This window comes from Salvelinus namaycush, chromosome 2 (assembly GCF_016432855.1).
Source record: "Salvelinus namaycush isolate Seneca chromosome 2, SaNama_1.0, whole genome shotgun sequence".
Classification (NCBI taxonomy): domain Eukaryota; kingdom Metazoa; phylum Chordata; class Actinopteri; order Salmoniformes; family Salmonidae; genus Salvelinus; species Salvelinus namaycush.
The window spans coordinates 1,429,118-1,442,731 of NC_052308.1; the positions used below are offsets into that span (position 1 = coordinate 1,429,118).

Genomic DNA, 13,614 nt, shown 5'->3' on the forward strand with positions numbered 1-13,614 from the left:
GGTTGGGGTGGTGGACCCTGACGGAGTGGCTGCTGGAGGGGTTGGGGTGGTGGACCCTGACGGAGTGGCTGCTGGAGGGGTTGGGGTGGTGGACCCTGACGGAGTGGCTGCTGGAGGGGTTGGGGTGGTGGACCCTGACGGAGTGGCTGCTGGAGGGGTTGGGGTGGTGGACCCTGACGGAGTGGCTGCTGGAGGGGTTGGGGTGGTGGACCCTGACGGAGTGGCTGCTGGAGGGGTTGGGGTGGTGGACCCTGACGGAGTGGCTGCTGGAGGGGTTGGGGTGGTGGACCCTGACGGAGTGGCTGCTGGAGGGGTTGGGGGGGTGGACCCTGACGGAGTGGCTGCGGGAGGGGTTGGGGTGGTGGACCCTGACGGAGTGGCTGCTGGAGGGGTTGGGGTGGTGGACCCTGACGGAGTGGCTGCTGGAGGGGTTGGGGTGGTGGACCCTGACGGAGTGGCTGCTGGAGGGGTTGGGGTTGGGGTGGTGGACCCTGACGGAGTGGCTGCTGGAGGGGTTGGGGTGGTGGACCCTGACGGAGTGGCTGCTGGAGGGGTTGGGGTGGTGGACCCTGATGGAGTGGCTGCTGGAGGGGTTGGGGTGGTGGACCCTGACGGAGTGGCTGCTGGAGGGGTTGGGGTGGTGGACCCTGATGGAGTGGCTGCTGGAGGGGTTGGGGTGGTGGACCCTGATGGAGTGGCTGCTGGAGGGGTTGGGGTGGTGGACCCTGACGGAGTGGCTGCTGGAGGGGTTGGGGTGGTGGACCCTGACGGAGTGGCTGCTGGAGGGGTTGGGGTGGTGGACCCTGACTGAGTAGCTGCTGGAGGGGGTAGGGTTACAGGGTGGTGGACCCTGACTGAGTAGCTGCTGGAGGGGGTAGGGTTACAGGGTGGTGGACCCTGACGGAGTGGCTGCTGGAGGGGTTGGGGTGGTGGACCCTGACTGAGTAGCTGCTGGAGGGGGTAGGGTTACAGGGTGGTGGACCCTGACGGAGTGGCTGCTGGAGGGGGTCGGGTTACAGGGGGGTGGAAACGCTCTTCCAACATTTTCCCCAAGTGCAAAAAATTTCATGGAAGGACCGGAGTGGGTAAGGGTACGAATGGGCTGGTCGAGGAGTGGGTCCCCATCTGAAAGGACTTAAAATACTCCCACGCGGACCGGTATTAATTAGGGACTGAGGCCGAGCCATGGTTGATTATTCATCACTGTAGTGTGTCACAAATAATTTGAGCAACAGGCAGCCAGCCACGTGGCTATACAGATACGGTACAGATGTCCGTATCTAGGCTTGGCGATATACCGTATGCTGGGGTATTTCGAAATACCGACGTCTCGCAGAGATGTTTGCTACGCCAGTGCGTGTAACTATTCAGTGAAGTATAACTAAGAAATCTAAGAAGTGTGAAATTATCCTGCTCAGGGCTCCAGCTATGCATGTGGTTTGTTAACTTGCTAGCTGTCAAGATCAAGCTTCTTGGTAACAGCTGAGATGTTCAACCCCGTCCTGGATCCAGATCCCTGTCTTATTTTAAATAGCGCTTCTTCTGTACACATTGGGGAATACCATATACCTCTGTATGGTACAGAACCGGTATGACGGTATGGACATCTCCACACTGCCCAACCCTATCCAGAACTTCCTGATCAATGATGAAAACATAAATACACAACTGACTTTGATTAGAAGTTTTTCTGTGGCCTGGGTGGCCTTTCAATCTAAGCCCCAGCCTCTGCATTACAGCTGCCAGCATGGGTTCAGATCCCACCCACCGCTCTAGCACCCTCATCTCTTTACTTTCCTCTATGCCTATATCTAACTTTATCCCACCTGTCCATCCCGGTCTAGATGAGCTGCGGATGGCCAACCTGGAGCCTAGGGACAGAGAGCAGGTGATTCACCACCTCCACAAAGAACTGCTGGAGACCCAGGAGTTGGCCAACACAGGCAAGCAGAAGTGTCTGGAGCTCCAGGCCTTACTGGAAGAGGAGAGGAGGAGTAACAAGCAGCAGACTGAGGAGTCAGCCAAGCAGATCCAGTACCTACAGAGTGAGTATAGTACCGATCGGTACCTGCAGAGGGAGTAGAGTTAACCTTGGGGCGACAGGTAGCCTAGTGGTTAGAGCGTTGGACTAGTAATAAACTGAAAGGTTCCTAGATCGAGTCCCCGAGCTGACAAGGTAAAAATCTGTCGTTCTGCCCCTGAACAAGGCAGTTAACCCACTGTTCCTAGGCCGTCATTGAAAATACGAATTTGCTCTTAACTGACTTGCCTAGTTAAATAAAATAAAAACTATGACTTGGATCACATACACACACACACATACAATGCCTTTGGAAAGTATTCAGACCCCTTGACTTTTTCTAAATTTTGTTACGCTACAGCCTTATTCTAAAATTAGGATTTATTTCTCATCAATCGACACACAACAACCCAAAATGACAAAGCGAATACGTTTTTAGACATTTTTGCAAATGTATTAAATATAAATATTATAATATAAGTATTCAGACCCTTTGAATTGAGCTCAGGTGCATCTTGTTTCCATTGATCATCCTTAAGATGATTGGACATGATTTTGAAAGGAAAGCCCATGTCTATATAAGGTCACACAGTTGACGGTGCAGGTCAGAGCTAAAACCAAGCAAGGGGATTGAAGGAATTGTCCGTAGAGCTCCGAGACAGGATTGTGTCGATGTACAGATCTGGGGAAGGGTACCAAAAAAATGTCTGCAGCATTGAAGGTCCCCAAGAACATAGTGGCCTCCATCATTCTTAAATGGAAGAAGTTTGGAACCACCAAGACTCTTCCTAGAGCTGGCCGCCCGGCCAAACTAAGCAATCGGTGTAGAACGGCATTGGTCAGGGAGGTGACCAAGCACCCAATGGTCACCCTGACAGAGCTCCAGAGTTCCTCTGTGGAGATGGGAGAACCTTCCAGAAGGACAACCATCTCTGCAGCACTCCACCACTCAGGCCTTTATGGTAGAGTGGCCAGACGGAAGCCACTCCTCAGTAAAAGGCACGACAGCCCGTTTGGAGTTTGCCAAAAGGCACCTAAAGGACTCTGACTGTGAGAAACAACATTCTCTGGTCTGATGAAACCAAGATTGAACTCTTTGGCCTGACTGCAAAGCGTCACGTCTGGATAAACTTGGCACCATCCCTACGGTGAAGCATGGTGGTGGCAGCATCATGCTGTGGGGATGTTTTTCAGTGGCAGGGACTGGGAGACTAGTCAGGATCGAGGGAAAGATGAACGGAGCAAAGCACAGAGAGATCCTCGATGAAAACCTGCTCCAGAGCGCTCAGGACCTCCGACTGAGGTGAAGTTTCACCTTCCAACAGGACAATGACCCTAAGCACACAGCCAAGACAACGCAGGAGTGGCTTCGGGACATGTCTTTGAGTGGCCCATCAAGAGCCCAGATTTGAACCTGATCGAACATCTCTGGAGAGACCTGAAAATAGCTGTGCCGTGACGCTCCCCATCCAACCCGACAGCGCTTGAGAGGATCTGCAGAGAAGAATGTGAGAAACTCCCCAAATACAGGTGTGCCAAGCTCGTAGCGTCATACCCAAGAAGAATCGAGGCTGTAATCGCTGCCAAAGGTGCTTCAACAAAGTACTGAGTAAATTGTTTCAGTTGTTTAGTATTTTTTTTTATTAAACAATTATACATTTCTGCCATGCTAGAGTCAACTGTAAGTGCTGTTATTGTGAAGTGTAAACGTCTAGGAGCAACAACGGCTAAGCCGCGAAGTGGTAGACCACACAACCGAACGGGACCGCCGCTTTCTGGAGCGCGTTTGTCTTCGGGTTGGAACACTCACTACGTTGCTTCCAAAGAATTGTTCGTCGGGAGCTTCATGAAATGGGTTTCCATGGCCGAGCAGCCGCACACAAGCCTAAGATCACCATGCGCAATGCCAAGCGTCGGCTGGAGTAGTGTAAAGCTTGCCGCCATTGGACTCTGGAGCAGTGAAAACGTATTTTCTGGAGTAATGAATCACTCACCATCTGGCAGTCCGATGGACAAATCTGGGTTTGGCGGATGCCTGGTGAACGCTACCTGCCCGACTGCATAGTGCCAACTGTAAAGTTTGGTGGACTAGGAATAATGGTCTGTGGCTGTTTTTCATGGTTCAGGCCCCTTAGTTCCAGTGAAGGGAAATCTTAGCGCTTCAGCAGGAAATTACATTATAGACGATTCTGTGCTTCCAACTTTGTGGCAACAGTTTGGGGAAGGCCCTTTCCTGTTTCAGCATGACAATTCCCCTGTGCACAAAGTGAGGTTGTCTGGTGGAAAGCCTGAAGAGTGGAGGCTGTTATAGCAGTAAAGGGGGGACCAACTCTATGGTAATGCCCAAGATTTTGGAATGAGATGTTCGAAGAGCAGGTGTCAACATACTTTTGGCCTTGTAGTGTACACTGAGTGTACAAAACATGAAGGACATCTTCCTATTAATGAGTTGCACTCAGAACAGCCTCAATTCGTCGGGGCATGGACTCTACAAGGTGTTGAAAGCGTTCCACAGGGATGCTGGCCCGTGTTGACTCCAATGCTTCCCACAGTTGTCAAGTTGGCTGGAGGTCCTTTGGGTGGAGGACCATTCTTGATACACACAGGAAACTGTTGAGCGTTATAAACCCAGTAGCTCTGCAGTTCTGGAAAACAAACCGGTTCGCCTGGCACCTACTACCATTCACCCTCTGAATGGCACATGTACACAATCCATGTCTCAATTATCAAAAGGCTTAAAAATCCATCTTTAACCTTTCTCCTCCCCTTCATCTACACTGATTTGAAGTGGATTTAACAGGTGACATCAATAAGGGATCATAGAATTCACTTGGTCAGTGTATGTCATGGAAAGAGTTGTTCTATTATATAGTGTATACCATCTGTTTCCAGGTCAGTTGGGGAAGCTAGCGGTAGACATGGAGGAGCTGAAGGAGCAAAGAGAGAGCAGCGTCAGCAGCACACAGGAGGAGCTGTACTCGGCTCAGGAGGAGGTGCTAGTTCTCCACCACGCCATGGAGGCCGCCACGGCCGAGAGGGAGCGAGACATCTCCGCCCTGCAGAGGGACCTGGGAGGTGTCACGGCCGAGCTGGAGAAGTGGCGTCAGGCTGCGTCCAAATACGAACAGGAGATCAACTCCCTGCAGGCCACCTTCCAACAGCAGAGCCTGCACCAGCAGAGTACTAACGATCTACAAGGTACGATACTATACTAAACCTAATCACTGACCCCTAACCCTTCCAACCGCAGAGCCTGCACCAGCAGAGTACTAACGATCTACAAGGTACATTACTATACTAAACCTAATCACTGACCCCTAACCCTTCCAACCGCAGAGCCTGCACCAGCAGAGTACTAACGATCTACAAGGTACGATACTATACTAAACCTAATCACTGACCCCTAACCCTTCCAACAGCAGAGCCTGCACCAGCAGAGTACTAACGATCTACAAGGTACGATACTATACTAAACCTAATCACTGACCCCTAACCCTTCCAACCGCAGAGCCTGCACCAGCAGAGTACTAACGATCTACAAGGTACATTACGATACTATGTTAATCTAACTTCAAAAAGTAAGGAGCACCAACAAAAAAAAGAAAGGCAAATGACTGTCCTGACATGTTTAATTGTCATCAGTCCAGTTTGCTGTTGCACTTTTCAATACGACAACGATTAAAAGTTGTTTTATTTCTAATGTCTGGCTCACTCTAGTGGTGATGTAGAACACGTCACTAGACTCTCTAGCGGTGATGTAGAACACGTCACTAGACTCTCTAGTGGTGATGTAGAACACGTCACCAGACTCTATAGCGGTGATGTAGAACACGTCACTAGACTCTCTAGTGGTGATGTAGAACACGTCACTAGACTCTAGTGGTGATGTAGAACACGTCACTAGACTCTCTAGTGGTGATGTAGAACACGTCACCAGACTCTCTAGCGGTGATGTAGAACACGTCACTAGACTCTCTAGTGGTGATGTAGAACACGTCACCAGACTCTCTAGCGGTGATGTAGAACACGTCACTAGACTCTCTAGTGGTGATGTAGAACACGTCACTAGACTCTAGTGGTGATGTAGAACACGTCACTAGACTCTCTAGTGGTGATGTAGAACACGTCACTAGACTCTCTAGTGGTGATGTAGAACACGTCACTAGACTCTCTAGTGGTGATGTAGAACACGTCACTAGACTCTCTAGTGGTGATGTAGAACACGTCACCAGACTCTCTAGTGGTGATGTAGAACACGTCACCAGACTCTCTAGTGGTGATGTAGAACACGTCACTAGACTCTAGTGGTGATGTAGAACACGTCACCAGACTCTAGTGGTGATGTAGAACACGTCACTAGACTCTCTAGTGGTGATGTAGAACACGTCACCAGACTCTCTAGTGGTGATGTAGAACACGTCACTAGACTCTCTAGTGGTGATGTAGAACACGTCACTAGACTCTCTAGTGGTGATGTAGAACACGTCACTAGACTCTCTAGTGGTGATGTAGAACACGTCACTAGACTCTCTAGTGGTGATGTAGAACACGTCACTAGACTCTCTAGTGGTGATGTAGAACACGTCACTAGACTCTCTAGTGGTGATGTAGAACACGTCACTAGACTCTCTAGTGGTGATGTAGAACACGTCACTAGACTCTCTAGTGGTGATGTAGAACACGTCACCAGACTCTCTAGTGGTGATGTAGAACACGTCACTAGACTCTCTAGTGGTGATGTAGAACACGTCACTAGACTCTCTAGTGGTGATGTAGAACACGTCACCAGACTCTCTAGTGGTGATGTAGAACACGTCACTAGACTCTCTAGCGGTGATGTAGAACACGTCACTAGACTCTCTAGTGGTGATGTAGAACACGTCACTAGACTCTCTAGTGGTGATGTAGAACACGTCACTAGACTCTCTAGTGGTGATGTAGAACACGTCACCAGACTCTCTAGTGGTGATGTAGAACACGTCACCAGACTCTCTAGTGGTGATGTAGAACACGTCACTAGACTCTCTAGTGGTGATGTAGAACACGTCACCAGACTCTCTAGTGGTGATGTAGAACACGTCACCAGACTCTCTAGCGGTGATGTAGAACACGTCACCAGACTCTCTAGCGGTGATGTAGAACACGTCACTAGACTCTCTAGCGGTGATGTAGAACACGTCACCAGACTCTCTAGCGGTGATGTAGAACACGTCACTAGACTCTCTAGCGGTGATGTAGAACACGTCACTAGACTCTCTAGTGGTGATGTAGAACACGTCACTAGACTCTCTAGTGGTGATGTAGAACACGTCACTAGACTCTCTAGTGGTGATGTAGAACACGTCACTAGACTCTCTAGTGGTGATGTAGAACACGTCACCAGACTCTCTAGTGGGGATGTAGAACACGTCACTAGACTCTCTAGTGGTGATGTAGAACACGTCACTAGACTCTCTAGTGGTGATGTAGAACACGTCACTAGACTCTCTAGTGGTGATGTAGAACACGTCACTAGACTCTCTAGTGGTGATGTAGAACACGTCACTAGACTCTCTAGTGGTGATGTAGAACACGTCACTAGACTCTCTAGTGGTGATGTAGAACACGTCACTAGACTCTCTAGTGGTGATGTAGAACACGTCACCAGACTCTCTAGTGGTGATGTAGAACACGTCACCAGACTCTCTAGTGGTGATGTAGAACACGTCACTAGACTCTCTAGTGGTGATGTAGAACACGTCACCAGACTCTTTAGTGGTGATGTAGAACACGTCACCAGACTCTCTAGTGGTGATGTAGAACACGTCACTAGACTCTCTAGTGGTGATGTAGAACACGTCACTAGACTCTCTAGTGGTGATGTAGAACACGTCACTAGACTCTCTAGTGGTGATGTAGAACACGTCACTAGACTCTAGTGGTGATGTAGAACACGTCACCAGACTCTAGTGGTGATGTAGAACACGTCACCAGACTCTAGTGGTGATGTAGAACACGTCACTAGACTCTCTAGTGGTGATGTAGAACACGTCACTAGACTCTCTAGTGGTGATGTAGAACACGTCACTAGACTCTAGTGGTGATGTAGAACACGTCACTAGACTCTCTAGTGGTGATGTAGAACACGTCACTAGACTCTCTAGTGGTGATGTAGAACACGTCACTAGACTCTCTAGTGGTGATGTAGAACACGTCACTAGACTCTCTAGTGGTGATGTAGAACACGTCACTAGACTCTCTAGTGGTGATGTAGAACACGTCACCAGACTCTAGTGGTGATGTAGAACACGTCACTAGACTCTCTAGTGGTGATGTAGAACACGTCACTAGACTCTCTAGTGGTGATGTAGAACACGTCACTAGACTCTCTAGTGGTGATGTAGAACACGTCACTAGACTCTCTAGCGGTGATGTAGAACACGTCACTAGACTCTCTAGTGGTGATGTAGAACACGTCACTAGACTCTAGTGGTGATGTAGAACACGTCACTAGACTCTCTAGTGGTGATGTAGAACACGTCACTAGACTCTCTAGTGGTGATGTAGAACACGTCACTAGACTCTCTAGTGGTGATGTAGAACACGTCACTAGACTCTCTAGTGGTGATGTAGAACACGTCACCAGACTCTCTAGTGGTGATGTAGAACACGTCACTAGACTCTCTAGTGGTGATGTAGAACACGTCACTAGACTCTCTAGCGGTGATGTAGAACACGTCACTAGACTCTCTAGCGGTGATGTAGAACACGTCACCAGACTCTCTAGCGGTGATGTAGAACACGTCACTAGACTCTCTAGCGGTGATGTAGAACACGTCACCAGACTCTCTAGCGGTGATGTAGAACACGTCACCAGACTCTCTAGCGGTGATGTAGAACACGTCACCAGACTCTCTAGTGGTGATGTAGAACACGTCACCAGACTCTCTAGCGGTGATGTAGAACACGTCACCAGACTCTCTAGTGGGGATGTAGAACACGTCACTAGACTCTAGTGGTGATGTAGAACACGTCACTAGACTCTCTAGTGGTGATGTAGAACACGTCACTAGACTCTCTAGTGGTGATGTAGAACACGTCACTAGACTCTCTAGTGGTGATGTAGAACACGTCACTAGACTCTCTAGTGGTGATGTAGAACACGTCACTAGACTCTCTAGTGGTGATGTAGAACACGTCACTAGACTCTCTAGTGGTGATGTAGAACACGTCACCAGACTCTCTAGTGGTGATGTAGAACACGTCACCAGACTCTCTAGTGGTGATGTAGAACACGTCACCAGACTCTCTAGTGGTGATGTAGAACACGTCACTAGACTCTAGTGGTGATGTAGAACACGTCACCAGACTCTAGTGGTGATGTAGAACACGTCACTAGACTCTCTAGTGGTGATGTAGAACACGTCACCAGACTCTAGTGGTGATGTAGAACACGTCACCAGACTCTCTAGTGGTGATGTAGAACACGTCACTAGACTCTCTAGTGGTGATGTAGAACACGTCACCAGACTCTCTAGTGGTGATGTAGAACACGTCACCAGACTCTCTAGTGGTGATGTAGAACACGTCACTAGACTCTCTAGTGGTGATGTAGAACACGTCACTAGACTCTCTAGCGGTGATGTAGAACACGTCACTAGACTCTCTAGCGGTGATGTAGAACACGTCACTAGACTCTCTAGCGGTGATGTAGAACACGTCACTAGACTCTCTAGTGGTGATGTAGAACACGTCACTAGACTCTCTAGCGGTGATGTAGAACACGTCACTAGACTCTCTAGCGGTGATGTAGAACACGTCACTAGACTCTCTAGCGGTGATGTAGAACACGTCACTAGACTCTCTAGCGGTGATGTAGAACACGTCACTAGACTCTCTAGCGGTGATGTAGAACACGTCACTAGACTCTCTAGCGGTGATGTAGAACACGTCACTAGACTCTCTAGCGGTGATGTAGAACACGTCACTAGACTCTCTAGCGGTGATGTAGAACACGTCACCAGACTCTCTAGCGGTGATGTAGAACACGTCACTAGACTCTCTAGCGGTGATGTAGAACACGTCACCAGACTCTCTAGCGGTGATGTAGAACACGTCACCAGACTCTCTAGCGGTGATGTAGAACACGTCACTAGACTCTCTAGCGGTGATGTAGAACACGTCACCAGACTCTCTAGCGGTGATGTAGAACACGTCACCAGACTCTCTAGCGGTGATGTAGAACACGTCACTAGACTCTCTAGCGGTGATGTAGAACACGTCACTAGACTCTCTAGCGGTGATGTAGAACACGTCACCAGACTCTCTAGCGGTGATGTAGAACACGTCACCAGACTCTCTAGCGGTGATGTAGAACACGTCACCAGACTCTCTAGCGGTGATGTAGAACACGTCACTAGACTCTCTAGCGGTGATGTAGAACACGTCACTAGACTCTCTAGCGGTGATGTAGAACACGTCACCAGACTCTCTAGCGGTGATGTAGAACACGTCACTAGACTCTCTAGCGGTGATGTAGAACACGTCACCAGACTCTCTAGCGGTGATGTAGAACACGTCACTAGACTCTCTAGCGGTGATGTAGAACACGTCACCAGACTCTCTAGCGGTGATGTAGAACACGTCACTAGACTCTCTAGCGGTGATGTAGAACACGTCACTAGACTCTCTAGTGGTGATGTAGAACACGTCACTAGACTCTCTAGTGGTGATGTAGAACACGTCACTAGACTCTCTAGTGGTGATGTAGAACACGTCACTAGACTCTCTAGTGGTGATGTAGAACACGTCACCAGACTCTCTAGCGGTGATGTAGAACACGTCACTAGACTCTCTAGCGGTGATGTAGAACACGTCACTAGACTCTCTAGCGGTGATGTAGAACACGTCACCAGACTCTCTAGCGGTGATGTAGAACACGTCACCAGACTCTCTAGTGGTGATGTAGAACACGTCACTAGACTCTCTAGTGGTGATGTAGAACACGTCACTAGACTCTCTAGTGGTGATGTAGAACACGTCACTAGACTCTCTAGTGGTGATGTAGAACACGTCACTAGACTCTAGTGGTGATGTAGAACACGTCACTAGACTCTAGTGGTGATGTAGAACACGTCACTAGACTCTCTAGCGGTGATGTAGAACACGTCACTAGACTCTCTAGTGGTGATGTAGAACACGTCACTAGACTCTCTAGTGGTGATGTAGAACACGTCACTAGACTCTCTAGTGGTGATGTAGAACACGTCACCAGACTCTCTAGTGGTGATGTAGAACACGTCACTAGACTCTCTAGTGGTGATGTAGAACACGTCACTAGACTCTAGTGGTGATGTAGAACACGTCACCAGACTCTAGTGGTGATGTAGAACACGTCACTAGACTCTCTAGTGGTGATGTAGAACACGTCACTAGACTCTCTAGTGGTGATGTAGAACACGTCACTAGACTCTCTAGTGGTGATGTAGAACACGTCACTAGACTCTCTAGTGGTGATGTAGAACACGTCACCAGACTCTCTAGTGGTGATGTAGAACACGTCACTAGACTCTCTAGTGGTGATGTAGAACACGTCACTAGACTCTCTAGCGGTGATGTAGAACACGTCACCAGACTCTCTAGCGGTGATGTAGAACACGACACCAGACTCTCTAGTGGTGATGTAGAACACGTCACTAGACTCTCTAGTGGTGATGTAGAACACGTCACTAGACTCTCTAGTGGTGATGTAGAACACGTCACTAGACTCTCTAGTGGTGATGTAGAACACGTCACTAGACTCTCTAGTGGTGATGTAGAACACGTCACTAGACTCTAGTGGTGATGTAGAACACGTCACTAGACTCTCTAGCGGTGATGTAGAACACGTCACTAGACTCTCTAGTGGTGATGTAGAACACGTCACTAGACTCTCTAGTGGTGATGTAGAACACGTCACTAGACTCTCTAGTGGTGATGTAGAACACGTCACCAGACTCTCTAGTGGTGATGTAGAACACGTCACTAGACTCTCTAGTGGTGATGTAGAACACGTCACTAGACTCTCTAGTGGTGATGTAGAACACGTCACTAGACTCTTAGTGGTGATGTAGAACACGTCACCTAGACCTCTAGTGGTGATGTAGAACACGTCACTAGACTCTCTAGTGGTGATGTAGAACACGTCACTAGACTCTCTAGTGGTGATGTTGAACACGTCACCAGACTCTAGTGGTGATGTAGAACACGTCACTAGACTCTCTAGCGGTGATGTAGAACACGTCACCAGACTCTCTAGCGGTGATGTAGAACACGTCACTAGACTCTCTAGCGGTGATGTAGAACACGTCACTAGACTCTCTAGCGGTGATGTAGAACACGTCACCAGACTCTCTAGCGGTGATGTAGAACACGTCACTAGACTCTCTAGCGGTGATGTAGAACACGTCACCAGACTCTCTAGCGGTGATGTAGAACACGTCACCAGACTCTCTAGCGGTGATGTAGAACACGTCACTAGACTCTCTAGCGGTGATGTAGAACACGTCACCTAGACTCTCTAGCGGTGATGTAGAACACGTCACCAGACTCTCTAGCGGTGATGTAGAACACGTCACCAGACTCTCTAGCGGTGATGTAGAACACGTCACTAGACTCTCTAGCGGTGATGTAGAACACGTCACCAGACTCTCTAGCGGTGATGTAGAACACGTCACTAGACTCTCTAGCGGTGATGTAGAACACGTCACTAGACTCTCTAGCGGTGATGTAGAACACGTCACTATCACTAGACTCTCTAGCGGTGATGTAGAACACGTCACTAGACTCTCTAGCGGTGATGTAGAACACGTCACTAGACTCTCTAGTGGTGATGTAGAACACGTCACTAGACTCTCTAGTGGTGATGTAGAACACGTCACTAGACTCTCTAGCGGTGATGTAGAACACGTCACTAGACTCTCTAGCGGTGATGTAGAACACGTCACCAGACTCTCTAGCGGTGATGTAGAACACGTCACTAGACTCTCTAGCGGTGATGTAGAACACGTCACTAGACTCTCTAGCGGTGATGTAGAACACGTCACCAGACTCTCTAGCGGTGATGTAGAACACGTCACCAGACTCTCTAGTGGTGATGTAGAACACGTCACTAGACTCTCTAGTGGTGATGTAGAACACGTCACTAGACTCTCTAGTGGTGATGTAGAACACGTCACTAGACTCTCTAGTGGTGATGTAGAACACGTCACTAGACTCTAGTGGTGATGTAGAACACGTCACTAGACTCTCTAGTGGTGATGTAGAACACGTCACTAGACTCTCTAGCGGTGATGTAGAACACGTCACTAGACTCTCTAGCGGTGATGTAGAACACGTCACTAGACTCTCTAGTGGTGATGTAGAACACGTCACTAGACTCTCTAGTGGTGATGTAGAACACGTCACCACCTCTAAGTGGTGATGTAGAACAACCGTCACTAGACTCTAGTTGTGTTAGTAGTTGAATGTGGTTGGGGGGACGGGGGGTGGATATTGGCGGACGAGCGACCAAGGGGTAGTGGGGATAGTCTTCTTTGTCTCTTAAGGTTTTAGTGCTGTGGCTCTATACGGTGCTG

The 13,614-nt window shown here is 49.0% G+C and overlaps 1 protein-coding gene across 1 annotated transcript in view; it reads left to right on the plus strand.

The window, feature by feature from the left end:
* LOC120020108 (sarcolemmal membrane-associated protein-like) overlaps positions 1–13,614 on the plus strand; it is a 93,228-nt gene that overhangs the window by 74,215 nt on the left and 5,399 nt on the right. The window contains exons 13-14 of the mRNA XM_038963558.1: positions 1,845–2,045; positions 4,913–5,218. Coding sequence (XP_038819486.1) covers positions 1,845–2,045; positions 4,913–5,218 — 507 coding nt within the window. The remainder of the gene's footprint in view (positions 1–1,844; positions 2,046–4,912; positions 5,219–13,614) is intronic.